Below are 15,256 nucleotides of genomic sequence, written 5' to 3' on the forward strand. Positions count from 1 at the left end.
ACATCCCAACAGATCTTGCCTCCCCCATTAGGTTATAGAGAGATCTCCAAGTGATAGTTTTGGTTCCAGCACAGAGCAAAACAAGCCTCCGTGTCTTCAGTTTCTAGCATCAGCAAAAATTCACTCCCATAGGCCTCCTTGGCCTAATGCTCTCCATCCTAGGATGAAGTGGCATTCACCCAGGTGAGCTGTTAAAAGACCCACCTATTTGTCAAAATAGGAAGAAGGCAACCTTTTTGGACATGTAAATGGCAGTACTTAATGGGCCAGCTAAGAGATTGGGATTGGTCTGACTGGTTCCACAGTTTCTTTTACTAGATTCTAAACATCACTGGATACAGAATTACAGGGCTGGAAGGACCACACCAATATCATCCACCCCAAACCTATAACAATATTATCATAAACTACAGATGATCCACTTTTTGACTTTGTCTTATCATTGATTCTGAATTGGACCTGACTACACATGTTTCTTCTCCAAGGGATCCTGCCAAAGAAAGCAGCATTCTCAGTCATGACATCCATACAAACTTCGGTCTGGTGCATTTTGGATCATTTCATGGAATGGAACATTTTGTTTCCACAGTGGACATTTAGTGTATTCTCTGGATATAACCAAATGAAGGAGGATAAATCTGCTTCAAGTTGTGATCATGTTCACTGAAAATATTTGTAATGTTATCTTTTCATGCAAAGTGAAAAAAACAAAATCACTCAAAACTCAGCAGACATTGTAGTAGATATAACTTCAGTTTAAATATGAAATATGAAAGACATGCATATCTCCCTCTAGTGTGGAAGAACCTAACAATTCTATAACTTTATATAGGCCAGACATATCTATTCAAGATAGTGATGTCATTAAAGGCTTCATTTTTTAAAAAAATGAGAAGCAGGAAATGCACAATTGTGTTTAAAAAATGAGAATTATTTTTTTTTTTGTAAAATGCAAAATTTTATTTTTTTTTTTTGTAAAAAACCCCACAAACCTCTTTGTATGGTGTCCCCAGATCACCAACCTCCATTTTATCACCTTTGAAATAATATGTGGGACTGACTTAGTGTGTGAACTGAGCGTAACGGAAATATTTTTGATTGCCATAGCAACAAAATATCTTGGTGGGGAAGAGAGCACTCTGCTGAACACATGTAAAGCAACAAGGTTACACAGACTTTAGGCCTCCAGCATCCGATCCTACCGATACAAAATATGAAGAACTGATTGTTTTGTACAGATGGGTCAATAAAGCTGAAACACTTGTGCGCCTGACATATTACTTTGTTGCTCTTTGCCATGGGCACAGGTACTATCAAGTAAAGTGAATGACTTACTACCAGGAAAAGGGTTTGTTAAAAATTTAGAACTTCTGGGTCAAAAACACTCCATGTGCATGTTCTCAAGTTATATCACCTGTGCCATTTTCCCTTTAAAAAATGGAAAAAGAGATGAATGAGGCCAGGGGGCCTCTAATAATTTGTATAGGGAAAAGGTTCCAATTCTATAAAGTGCCCTTAAAATGGCTTGTAAAATGTCCCTTAAAATGTATAACAGATATGGACACGTACCCTGGGATACGTATACTAGATCCCAGGGACATATTCTGCAAGAGGGGCCATTGCTCTGTGATACACAGATGCAAGCAGTTTTTTTTATTGCTACTTTGTTCGCAGTTTTATTTCACCCAGTCGTGTATGAGACACTTGATGTCAGACTGAATCTGGAATCTTCATTGCCTTATTTCAGTAAATTTTGATACATAGGACTGGCTGAGGATTTGACTGCCAATCATTTTACGACAAGCACTTGTGCATCTGTTAAATGCTATATTCTAGAATTCACCATTAATTAATATTAGAGATAATAAAAGATTGACAATTGTACTGTACTGGCAAACAGAAATTGACCTCTATGGATGATATACTAGAAACTAAGGATAACAACCCAAGGTTTCGGTAGGTCTGACAAATCAATAGGTTTTCATTCATCGTTTTACCAGTTCGTATCACTGCTAAGTTCATATCATCATCCAAGACCTAGTCTCTTTCAAAATATTTTTTTTAAAAAAAGCATATATCCTCTCTGTGAGGCTGAGCTCTCATAGGACCATCCCACATCATGGACCAGATTCTTAGTCCACTAAGAGGATGTGAGAATTGCATGTTTTATGGCAGCTCCAAAGCCCACAGCTCAATGTCCTCAGTATCCATGAAAATGAACCCTATGTGCATTCAGTGGAATTTGCAAGCATCTAGGGAACAGGTAAGGGACGTGGGTGGCGCTGTGGGTTAAACCACAGAGCCTTGGACTTGCCGATCAGAAGGTTGGCGGTTCGAATCCCCGCGATGGGGTGAGCTCCCGTTGCTCGGTCCCTGCTCCTGCCCACCTAGCAGTTCGAAAGCACATCAAAGTGCAAGTAGATAAATAGATACCGCTCCGGCGGGAAGGTAAACGTTGTTTCTGTGCGCTGCTCTGGTTCGCCAGAAGCGGTTTAGTCATGCTGGCCACATGACCCGGAAGCTGTACGCCGGCTCCCTTGGCCAGTAAAAGCGAGATGAGCGCCGCAACACCAGAGTCGGCCATGACTGGATCTAATGGTCAGGGGTCCCTTTACCTTTACTAGGGAAGAGGGTGGCCAGGGGAAGTCAGCAGATATAAGAAGAATTCGTAAGCAGTGTGGAGAAGTGTGCCTGTTCCTTGTATCATCACATTCCAATGAAACAAATGGAACAGCCTCACTTTACAATATGCCCCTTCTCAAGACACTCCTTATTCCATCCAGGTAACCGTCAGGGAGCAGGAGGTGAACCAATGAATCATCCCAGTCCAACCCTCATATGCAAAGTAGGATATCATGTATTCAAAGCATCTGCCCAGCCTTCCCTTGCAAACTTCCAAGAAAGGCAGTTCTACAACCTTAAGGCAGTCCCCCCCCCCATTGCTACACAGTGAAAGATTTAACCCTTTGCTTCTTCTCCAAAGCTGTGTGAATCATTGTTTTCTTTACAACGGTCAACCGTTGTTTCCTACCTAAAACCTTGTTAACACGTCCCCATTCCCTGCCTGCAGCAACCTGAACGTTTACTGAGAAATAAAGTCAAGGGGAGTTTAACGCCGTTGAGCGCAACCCCCGCCTTTTGTCTCCGCTAAGATCAAGACAACTCACGCCCTTTCATCTCCCCCTCTTTGCTTCTTTAAGAGATGATTTCACCACCTTCCTAACTCCTTCGTCCCTTAGTCCTGACAACGTTGTCGTCCTCAAACTCTGCTTCCCGAAATCCAAAGCAGGGATGTTGTTGGAATATTTTTATATATTATTGGGGGGCGGAGTGTTAAGAGACCTTACCTGCCGTGCTTGTGTGACAAAAAGAGAAGAGCCTAAACAAAGGTGTGACTTTGCGACTCAACCAGAGGAAGATTCCAATTTTTTTACACGCAAAAAAAAAAAAAAAAAAAGGAAAATAGCGGACATCTCTTAACTCCCATTGTGTGGACTGAAGCACAAAGGCGTCTCACTCTGGGGAGTGGGTGTTTCTTCCAAACCCCCTCCCCCCCTTCAGCGGCCCATTTCCTTTGCGATCCCATTCATTCCTCCACCCAGCCCTACAAGGAACCTCCTCCCTGCCTCTCCCCACCAAACCCCGTCCAGGGCTGGCCTTGGCCGGAGCCGAGGCGGCAGATATCCACGCAGGCGCCGGCGGACCCCTCCTCCCCTCCTTTCCCCCCAGAGGAGCCTGGGGAGGGCGGTCCCCTCTCAGGTCCGCGCGAGGAAGAAGAGGAGGAGGAGGAGGAGGAGGTGGTGGAGGAGGAGTTATGTAGATGACGGATGAACGTTTCTGGAGTGGCGGGGCGAGTCGAGAGGCATAAGCGCAGCCGGGGAAGCGGAGCACGGGCGGCCAGGCAGCCGAGGAGGCCTTGGCGAGCCGGAGGAGGGGCCGCAGCCCGAGGAGGCGGAGGCGGAGGCGGAGGCAGGCGGTTGCTGTGCAAACGAGGCGCCTCGCCGGAGCCGCAGCTGCACTTGGACGCCGCGTTCCCTCCCGGACGGGACGAGCGAGGAGGAGGAGGATGTGGAAGAGCTGACCGAGCTCGATGCCGCCGCGCCGCGTCCTGGACTGAAGGGTCTCCTCTCCCCTCCTCCTCCTCCTGCTGCTACTGCCTCTGGAGGTGAACCTGCGTCGAGCTGTTCCTCCTCGACAGCGCGGGGGGAATCTCTCCCCCTCCCCTCTTCTCCCCTTTGAGAGAGAGAGAGAGAGAGAAACCCACCCGAGTGTGCGTGTTGTGTTTTTGTTTTGGCTGTTCGGAAGGGGAGAGAGAGAGAAGAGGGAGAAGGAGGTGGAGAAGGAGAAGGAGGAGGAAGGCATCGAAGGCAAGGAGCGCGCTCTCTCTCTCTCTCTCCCGCTCGCCCGCCGTCTCTGCCTTCTCCATTGAAGCACAGTTCACTATGATCTTACTCGCCTTCAGCACTGCAAGCCGGGGGGATTTCGTGCATCATTCCAGGGTGTTTTTCTTGCAAGCCTTGCTTTGGATTTTATGGGCTACTGGGTGCAGAGCGGAGCAGTATTTCAATGTAGAGGTAAGATCTATGCACATCTATGTCTGTCTCTCTCTGTGTGTGTGTTTCCTCTCTTTTCTGGGTTGCTTCTTGCATTGATTCAACGTGCAGAAATAAATAAATAAAATAAAAAATAATAGGGTGTAGGAGAAATCCCAGACCTCCCCAACAGTCGCTTCTGCGAGCGCAGCCAGGACGCTTTTCCTTCCTGCAGCCAACAGAGTTTCCCGTTTCTGGTGAGCCGCCTCTTGGTCTCAGGATCCCTTGATGCCCAGGACGGCGAAAAGCCACGATGCTGGGCTCCGGGGGATTCACCATTGCGCCCTGGCAGTACTGTCCCTCCCCTACTTTAAAAAGAGATCGGGGTGGTGGTGAAGTGGTCCTCTCCAAAACGCGCATGCATCCGTACGTGACGGGTGGTAGGTTAAAAGTAGCCACTGGACATTAAGACGCAAGAACAGTCTGAATGGGAGTTTAAGTTGGGGAGGGGGCATGAATTTATATTGCTAAGATCAGGGCGTTGTTGTTTAAATGAAAGTGGAGAGGGAAAAGGCATTCATTGAACAGGACAAGGTTTCTTTTGTCACTTTGAAACATTCCTGTGGACTTTTGCTCCAGGGGCTGCTGTAATGGCTAAACGGATGTCCCCTCAGGCAGCTGCAAACGGGCGGTGAAGGGAGGCGGGCGTTGTTAAGAGGTGGAGAGGAACTTTGTGAAGTTAGTTAAAATGTGAGAAGGTGAACAGCATCTGGATAGGATCTGCTCTGGGTTAACGGCTAGACTTCAGCTGGGATCCACACCCTACTAGTCCCCCAGTTTTTAGCCTCAGCCGAATGTATAGACACTGGATCTGGCTTTTGCAGCGCAAACCCTGTACATGTCTACTCAGCAGTAATGCCTATTGAGTTTGGTGGGGCTTGCCTGCACTTAACGTGTGTATAGAGTCGCAGCCTAAGTGTGGTTGATTATTGAGTGTGCTGCATTTTCTCAGCTTTTGTCCTTTTCTCATATGCTTTGTACCATAATGTCTGTCCATCTGTCTGTCAAATCAGTCCCAGTTTGTCCCTTATGTTATCATTCTTATGCATGGCCTCCTTTCATCTTGCTCACCCACTGCTGCTGGTTCAGAAGTTGAAAGAGACCACACAAACCATAACAACTCCCATTCCTGTATCAGACTTCATCCGTCTTACTGATTACACACCTGCAGCTCAATCCTTTGCTGACCCCAGTGCTTCTTCAGACCCAAAGTGTCTCTTACTCGTGCACATTTGAAATTTTTTCCCTCATAAACTCCTGTTCTTCTGGCTCTCAGGATCTCAAGCTTTCTCTGGATGTGCCCCCCCCCCTTTTTAGCCATAAGAAGGAGACTCTCTTTAGTCTGACCATACAAGACTCACATTTTCTGTGTATGTCAATAATATAATTTGTCTTTCTCTTCTAAGGATACTTGTCTATGACTGAATTTCCCAAACCTGGTCACATTCATCTATTATTTCAGGGCTATCCTGGCTATTCCGTCTTGGCTATATTTTATTTTGGCTTTCTCCCACAACCCTGTATTGCCAGCTCTTTTCCCCGATGTCTTGTCATAGGGCTAGGCTGAAAGGTGTGAGCAATACCTGACACCCTTTGGCCTAATTCTGGTTATGGCTGTTGGAGCTGACTGTGGCGGGAGTGCCACTTAGCCAAACTCATTCTGCTCTCGAGAACATCCTTTATTCCCCTCTTTACGCTCATTCTTCCAATGAGAAGTGGAGGAGACTGCCAAGGGGAAGGGGGGAAAAGCCACCCAATAGCATCACGCCTAGATAGTGCCACATGCAGGGAGTCCGGTAGGCTTTCCAGCTCCAGAAGCATTTCCTCCTGCCACAGCTAGTTGCTGTGCCAGCTGCCTACTCTGCAGGACGCAGGCCAGCAGCAGATGGTGCTAGGACATGAGGAGTGAGAGGATAGTTTAGGGAATCTAGGAAGACACCAGTAAGTAGCAAGGGGGAGAAACTAGACTTACATGGAGCAGTGAAGTACGGAGGAAAAACTATGAATGAAGAAAAGTTGGAGAAGTGGGTTTAGTGTTTTCCTGCTTCCTGATACAATGTTTCATAGTCGTGCTTCAGAGCCAGTGTATAATTGGAAGGTCATGTGTGAAAGTGTGAAATTCTATATCTATATCTATATCTGTATCTAAACATATTGTATATAAAATTGTCCAGTAGCACCTTAGAGACCAACTAATTTTGTTCTAGGTATAAGCTTTCATGTGCATGCACGCTTCTTCAGATACACACGAAAGCTTATACCTAGAACAAACTCTAAGGTGCTACTGGACAATATATGTATATTTCAACTGCGTCAGACCAACACAGCTACCTACCTGAATCTGTGAAATTCAAGAGTTCAATTTTGTTCAACAAAGGACCCTCTCCTTTTTTCTTTTTTGCCTCTGGCCACCTGAAAAAGAGAGGTGTGGAGAGGGTGTGTATTCAGTTCTTACTTCTGGCTCTGCCTACAGTTAACAGCCATGCCCTCCTAGTAGACATTAGCCACCACCGCTCTGTTCTGTAGGCCATTTCGAAAGCTAAAGTGGAATAATCCAGGCATAGAAGGATCTTTGCCATTCCTGGAGGCTAGCACACTTGGTTTGTCTGGGGAGCAGGTGGCTGGGATTTCTCTGGTCCTGGAATAAATCTCTTGAGAGCAAAGCACGGTGTCCTGCCATATCGTCTTCTGCCTCCTTGAGATCAGCATGGTCTCTGCTACCAGGCTGAAGGGAAATTAATTTACATTTATCTCTCAGTAAGGCTGAGAGCTTTTCAAGTGCCATTTGTTGTTGTAAAAAAACAAAACAAAACACCCCGGAGTAGCCGGAGCCACAATGCAGAGGGAATGTGAGGCTAAGGACTTGGCAGCGATTGGGTGACTCTGTGCCATGGATTTCTCTGTGTCAGCACCAGACCCATAAAACACTTGCACAGGACAATAAATCACGGAGAACCCATCCCTACTTGAGCACAGCAAATTCTGTTCCAGGAGCAATTTAAACAAACATAGAAGTGAGGGGGCTGCTGTAGACCAGAGTCCATGGTAATGGATTTATGGAGGCTAAGCTCACATGGTTGGTAGCATAGGAAATGGAATTTAATTTCACTAGGGCCACTTCAACATGGATCTGTGTTATTTATATTGTTGTTTGGTCATTCTTGTAGCATTAAAACAAATACTGAAAGGAGGGCGCGTACATACACACTCACCACCTGTTGCACATACAGACATGGTTTATGGTGAATATCTGTTTTTGTAAACACTGGGTTCTACCCAGCTAGGTTTTAATCAGAGTAGACCGACTGAAGGTAGTTTCTGCACGTGCTGTAGTGGGAAGCGAGGGGCAGATGGGGCTCTTCAACCTGGGAAGGTAGTCCATCTAGGAGAAGAAAAACTTTGCTCCCAAACCTCCATTGCCTTGCGGGGTATCTTCGGGAGATGAAAATGCTAAGAGAGTAAACCCTACAGAATGGAGTCCCTCAGACAGTTGGGTGGCCACTTGTGCTCCTCCTTCAGGCAACTCCTGCAGCCATCTGGTGCCAAACATATGGCTATGCTTTCCTTTGGACCACATCAGTGAGGCTGAGAGGGGGGGTCTTGTCATCTGGGCAGCCCAGGACCTCCATACACACTGCCCAGGCTTGTGCCCCAGGGAGGTCATTTAGGTGTTGTTAACACAGCAATTTGACTTCACCCCTGGAGGCGCACCCCATTGTCTCTTGAGGCAGATGAATGCCAACAAGACTGATTGAAGTTAGTGATTGAAGTCATGGTGATTATTTTCAATGGGTCTACTCTGAGTAGAGCTAACATTGGCTATAACCCTTAGGCTGCAGTTCTGTACTTATATTGGATCAAGCACTATTGAACTCAGTGTCTCTTACCTTTGAGTAGACAAGTATAACATGACACAATTACTTGGTTTTAGCAGGAGGCTTCCAAACATGTACTCTCCATACCTGATTTGGAAATGGCTGATTCTTCTGGTTTCCATCTCGTATTTTAGTGATATTTTTCTAGAATTACTGGAGCTCAGATTACTATGTGTATGTGTATATGCCTTTCTTTGTATGTCTTGTTGGAGTTGCAGCCTCAAATTCTGCTAGGTGAGAGCTCTAAAAATGTCAGTATTCAGTATCATCAAATAATTGTTGACATTGTTAAGGGGGTGGTCCTCAGTGATGTGGTTGTGACCAGGGGCATAGGAAGGGGGTGCGGGGTGTGTGGCCCACCCTGGGTGAGGGGGTGACAAAATGACACACTGTGGGGGGCAGCACTTACCACGGGGTCTGGCCTGCAGCGTGCCCAAGCCACCCATCTCTCCTGGGAGTGACACGGTGCTCAGGGCCCCACAATGCCCAAAATGGCAGCGTGGGGCTTGTGTCCACCAGGCGGACTCCATGGGCAGCTCATCGCGGCATCCTCATGGGCGGATCACCACGGCGCCCCCATGGGCAGTTCGTCCTGCCCCTGCCACTTCGGGTGCCGGAGCAGTTAGGTCCACCCCTGGTTGTGACACATACTTCTGTATTGTTAGTCACATAAAAAGGCTATGCAATAGACAATGTGAAATCCTGTTCAGTAAAGCGATAAACACTGGCAGTTCAGAACTTGGTATACAGAATTGGCAGTCTTGGCCTTGACCGCAATTTATCATTTTAAATGATAAACTAATTAATCTGCATGTTATGTAGGGCTGTGCCATTGATTTAAGAGCTTTAGATTCATCTGTTCATTTGATTGTGTGCAGAAATCTGCTGTCTCTGAAATGAATGAGGATTTGGTTTGGGTGCACACAACAATATGTTTGAAAGCAGGCTCTTGAACTGGGGGCATCATGCTTAATTGTTACTCTTGAATACTCTGTGTCCTAATTTGGTTGGTTGAATGGATGGTTAACGCCATCGCAAAGAGTCAAGTCATCCTTGAATGTTTGTTACACTCGAGTTTGTTCAACGATTGGGCTTAAGAGTCAATTTTACAGGGTAGATTGTGTTAGTCTGCTGCCGCAGAGCAAATCTAGAGTACTATGGCAACATAAAAAGTAATTCATAGTAGCATGAAATCGGCAAGGAAGGAGTAGCTACCAGTGTGGCAGTGTGGGTGGCTTCCCAGTGCTCAGGTTGCTGCCAGTAGACTGAGAGGGGAAAGTTGGCATGGCACAGTAGCATTGGATTGGCTCTGCTGCTGAGCCTGTGCTATGCCAACCTCCCTGCTGCCTCACCCCTCTCCTGCTTAGTTACGGGCAGCAACTTCCATGTTGGGAAGCCAGATAAGCAACCCCACTCCACTGACTGCTGCAAGGAAGAACTTGCTGCATCAGAAGGATGTAGTGAACAGGGAGGATATAGGTCAAAGTCAACTACCTGACTGGTGCCAGCCAGAGCATTGGGAGGCAGACCACTCTCTAACAGTGGCATAATAGCCAGGTTGAGGAAGGGAGGTTATTAAATGAGAAGAAGACTCTCGTGTTCTTCTAACCAGCTTTAGTGAGGGTGGAAATACCATATTATTCTACTTATTTGATGATACCTAGTTATTTATTTAATATATCTCTTCCTTGATGGAAACCTTGAACTGGTTCGCATAAAATAAAATAAAAACCTCTTGAAGATGGCACTTGTTACACATTTTTAGAATAGGAGATAACGCAAGGACAAAAGAGGAAGAAGAATAAGCCTAGTCATGGTTCTCCCAGCATGGTTCCCCTGTGTGCTCTGAGGCTGGTGGGTTGTGTGGCAAAATCATGTTTGCTCTTTTTTTGCTACAGAAAGGAGTTGTGGGTCCATTAGAAAATGCGGATGCTGCTGTTAACATGCATGATATATGGTGCAATAACAAATTGCAATGCCGTGAAACATGGGGGCAGGCAATGACTTGGACTGCAGTGTCCATAGATCAGTATTTCATGTTCTTCTGTAGATTTGGCAACCTGAACTTGCTTGTAATCCCTAATAAAAAATAAGAGACTTTAGGAGCATGGGCAGGGTTTGGCTACTGCATATTTCCAGCAGTGGGAGAAGAGAACTACTGGCAGAGAAACTGCCATGTCAAGTTACTGCCATTTTGCTTTTCTTACAACCTGTTGGCTACAGTGAGAGGCGTGCCATTTTTGTGGGAATGCCAAGGAAGTGAAAGGACTTTGGATGTAATGTGTCAACACCCACCTCTCCTATTCCCTTCCATATCTTATTATTCCGCTACTCATCCAGAGGAACATCTGTGCTGGTGGAGTTTTTTTACTGACATGTGGGCTTGCAGTGATATAAGTGTCATTCCACCATCATCCTGCCTTCTCTGCCAGCAGAGCAGCACATAAACTCTCAGCCAACTTCTTGGTGAGGCTTGGATTACACATTTATCAAGTTAAAAATACATGATGGGAAGTTTAATTCCAGAGCCTTGCAAATCTACAAAAGTTATTAGCCCATCTGTCACCTTGACTTATCATTCATTTTTGAAATTAAGAAATAGCCCCCGTCCCCCAAATTTCATAAAATTTCAAAGCCTAGTTGTCTGGAGGTAATTCTTATCAGAGTTGATCAGATGTGTTGCTATTTTCTAGCCTAGTGTTTGCTCCCCGGTTTATCACAGTTGCATGAAAGTCAAAATTCCATAGAATCCTCATAAATCTATATCATTATAATTAGATGTGCTGGTGTCAACCCCTATAGGAGTCAATATTAACTGAAAATCCGGTAGTTGCTGAGAGGTCACATCCTTAACTTTCTGTGTATGCAGTGACACCTACTTTTAATTAAACATGGTTAGGATTGAGAGCTTTGCTTCCATTTCCCACCACAATGTTATTTCTGTTGTTCCGCCTTGCATATACATCATTGGTAAATACTTAGGAGCAATCCAGTGAGATTTTCAAAGCAAGCCTTGCTTTTCTACAAGCAGTTCCTTAAGTGACTTTAAACTTCCCCTTTTAATAATCATGGCAGTTTAATTGCTTATTATGGAACATAACACAGTGGAATCAAAACCTCTGAGAAATGCTGTCAAAAATGTAGAATTTTCTTCCCCATGGCAAACAGTGGCTGCAAACTTCCTTGTTTTTCACTGCTAACAGACTTCACAATTGATGGTCTGCTGTTACTGAATTGCTACACATGACCTTTCTAGGTTTCTGCATTTATCTAACACCCTGATCCCTATGCATATTTACAAGAAATTCTCTGTGTCAATTTTAAAATTGAAGTTTTTTTCCAAGTAAAGTATGTTAAAGCACATTTAGCTGGAAGTAAGTCTCACTGAACTAAATGGGACTTAATTCCAAGTAAAAGTCTGAAAGCTATGTGTGCGCTTTTGAGCCACTATTTCTGTTAGGAATAAGTATGGAGAAATTGGGTTAGCAACACCCCTCTTCACTTTTTGGTGTGTTATTATTAGGATGTTGGGATGCTGAAGTATTCTAATGAGAGCTTATTAAAAACCATCCCAGGAAACTCAAAAGAAGAAGTGAAGAATATCCTGTTTCGTATGAATTTTGGAGCATATTAACTGTCTTCATATTGCTCTTCTTAATGCATTCCACCCTGAGATGGTAGTAATGCCTGTTAGAAGGAACTGTGCTCATTATTGGACCTATTCTCAAATTGTGAAGTTGAAGCTGGTTTCCAAAATGATTGGAAATGGTTTCTTGATTCTGGTCCTGCAACATTGTTCTTCTTGACCAGGGGCTCAACTCTCGCTATCCATGATCTAGTCAAGTTTGCACAGTGTAGTTGCACAGTGTAAAGAAGTACTTTCTTTTCTCTGTCCTGAACTGTCCAACATTTAGCTTTCTTTGTTGGCTGTCCATGAATTGTACTGGTATAAAAGAAGGAAGGAGCTTTTCTCTGACCGCTTTCCCACACCATACAAAATTTTATGTGTCTTCTATCGTGTCTCCTCTTATTTGCTTTTCTCTAAAGTAAAAAGCCCCAAACTTTTCTCCTAAGTGACTTGTGCTATCTCATTGATCATTTTGGTTGCCCTTTTTTGAACATTTTCCATCTCTACAATAGTCTTTTTGAGGGGAGATGGCCGGAACTGAACACAGTATTCCAAGTCTAGTCTCAACATTCTTTGTATAATAGTGTTATGTTATTGGCAATTTTATTTTCACGTCCTTTCCTAATGATCCCTAGCATGGAATTTGCCTTTTTCACAACTGCCTCACTTTGGGTTGAAACACTCATTATGCTATCCACTAGGACCCCAAGGTCTTATTCCTGGTCAGTCTCTTCTCTGTTCAGACCCCATACAACGATTTTTGGCTGCAATGTGGATCCTTTTTCACTTGCCTGCATTGAATTGCACTTGCCATTTTACTGCCCATTCACTTGATTTGAGAGATCCTTTTGGAGTTCTTCACAGTCTCATTGTTTTAAGGACTCTGAGCAATCTAGCACCACCAGCAAACTTGACCACATCACTGCTCACCCCTAACTGTAACTCATTTCTGAACAAGTTAAAAAGTATAGGTCCCTATACAGACCATTGGGGAACTCCCCTTCCTCACAGCTCTCCATTTGGAGAACTGTTCACCTATTCCTACTCTGTGTTTCCTTTTGCAATGTCTCTTATTCCATGACTGCTCAGACTACTCAGACTTTGGTGAGATAATTTGTTGAAAGCTTTTTGAAATTCCAAGTATGCTATGTCAACCGAATCACTTATGTTGATATGCTTGTTGACACCCTTAAAGAACCCTAATAGGTATCTTGTCAAAAGTGTTTTGAAAGCCTAAGTATATGATGTCAACTGGATCAACCTTATCTATATACTTGTTGACACTGCTGAGTGAGATGAAGGAACCGACCTGGACCCTGTGATTGTCATCATATTTGGGGCCAGGAGGTAAGTTGTTCTTCAGGTCTGTTGGCTGTCCTGGGGGTTTGGCCTTCCTCATAACAACTTTGGCATATAAGGCCAAATAAGTCACAGTTGGAGGGAAGGTTGTAAGCCTCTGGCTGCCCCTTGAAGAGAATGGGGTATCCCATTAAAGGGATCCTGGAGGGGACACTCCTGTCTGGATGCCCAGTTGGGGCTAGGGCCATAGCACTCCTCCAAAGGCAAGTTTGGGGTGTCTTACCAATTTGATGTATGCCATAGTACTTCCTTGCCATTGACTCAGACTTATGGAAATCTGCCAGCAGGCAGACTTCTTCATGGAAATCCTCATGGAAATCTTCCAGCAGGCAGGCTGGATGAACCAGGTTCAGGGTTGTCTCAAGCATATGCAGCTCCAGGATGCAAAGATCTGCCCAGCATCCCCCCCCCAGGTTGCCCAGTCCCAGGTACGCAGGAGGGCAGAGCTGGCCGGCTGCCTCAGCATCTCGCTGGCTCAGTTGCCCCTGAACTCGTGGTGCAGAGCCACCCGCAGCAGAAGAGCCCACTGCGACACTCCAACCGATGGGCGGCCTCTTCTCTAGACTCAACTCTTGGGCCCTGGACCCTCGGCCTGCCGCCCCTGAGAGCCCGGCACCTGGGTGCCCTGCACCTCTAGCGCCTATGGGTAAGACGGCCCTGGCCAGGTTACGCCCAGTGCCTAAGCCTAAGCCATCTGTAATCAGTACAGTTGTGGCCTAATTTGAAACAAAGATCATTGTCACGAGAGGCTATTCAGATACATGCATGGTCTGGGGTTGGGGGCTCACAGCACGTGGGTCTGCAACTATCTTTTTGCAAAAATGTAGACCTTTGATAACATCTCCAGACAACATTACTTTAGGAAAATGTACATTAAAAAATACTGCACAGCCCCCCCCCCCAATAACATATGTTCACTGGGTGGCTCATAAGAAATAATTGTGCCAAGAGCTTTATCTTTTGAACGGAGGTTGTATGCTATTTTGATGGTGTTTATTTCACTTATTTGGTTGCTTGGCAACCATTCACACCACACTGCTGCTTATTGTCATTCGTTGTAAGCATATTTTAACATACTGGTGATGGTATTTAAGGATTCCCATCTTCAAAGAATTCACATTTAGCATTAATGCTAGTAGTAACATTTAGAACTGCTACTTCACTAATTATGTAGTAATGATTTCTGTGTTTATGCCAAATCATTTCTTTGTTTGTTTCCAGACCTTGGCTGAGTTTTAGTGATGGATAATATGACAGGTGTATGTATACCTTAAGACTTAATTTCTTCATCCATATAGTCAAGTATTCCTCCAAGCATTGGGGAAGAGCTTTGGCTCAGAGTTGGAGCTCAGTCTTTATGTACAGAAAGTCCCAAGTTAAATCCCTAGCAACTCTATGTAAGGCTGGGATTGGCAAAAAACAAAAACGAAAAACACCATTTGTGAAGGGTCACTACCTGTCAGTGTAGACAGTGCTGACCTAGATTGAACCCCAACAGTCTGACACAGCATAAGAGAGCTTCCTATGCAATCCAAAAACAGATGGGCCCTTCAAAGATTTGAAATCTTTTTTTCATTCTCAAGGTTTCTGAGGGTTTCAGTGCAGAAGAGGCACTTGGCAAAATCTGCTTGCTGCCACTGCAAGTGAGAGGAGTTTGGAACTGATTTTGACACGAGAATTACTGTTAAAGTACAAAATTGTTTCTTTCTTTTTAACTGCTACAGTAGTTGTGTCGCTAAACCACATGTTACCATTTGATTCCCATGAGAAGTCTGAACCATTGTGCTCTTGCTCAGGGGAAA

General features: G+C 44.9%; 1 protein-coding gene and 1 long non-coding RNA gene across 7 annotated transcripts in view; one reads left to right on the plus strand and one right to left on the minus strand.

Annotated features, from left to right (window-relative positions):
- LOC309349108 overlaps nt 1–15,256 on the minus strand; it is a 77,311-nt gene that overhangs the window by 41,583 nt on the left and 20,472 nt on the right. For all 5 annotated transcript variants that reach the window (XR_014159715.1, XR_014159716.1, XR_014159717.1 and 2 more), the window contains one exon: nt 6,928–7,004. This is a non-coding gene — a long non-coding RNA (uncharacterized lncRNA). The remainder of the gene's footprint in view (nt 1–6,927; nt 7,005–15,256) is intronic.
- The window catches only part of MMP16 (matrix metallopeptidase 16), a 185,466-nt gene continuing 173,946 nt past the window's right edge, over nt 3,737–15,256 (plus strand). Inside the window, exon 1 of one of the 2 annotated variants that reach the window (XM_081874328.1) lies at nt 3,737–4,574. In XM_081874328.1, the coding sequence (XP_081730454.1) occupies nt 4,443–4,574 (132 nt within the window). In that variant the 5' untranslated portion in view covers nt 3,737–4,442. The remainder of the gene's footprint in view (nt 4,575–15,256) is intronic. The other variant, XM_081874329.1, reaches the window with a different exon arrangement.

This window comes from Podarcis erhardii (genome assembly GCF_964252035.2).
Source record: "Podarcis erhardii genome assembly, chromosome: 8".
In the NCBI taxonomy this organism is placed as follows: domain Eukaryota; kingdom Metazoa; phylum Chordata; class Lepidosauria; order Squamata; family Lacertidae; genus Podarcis; species Podarcis erhardii.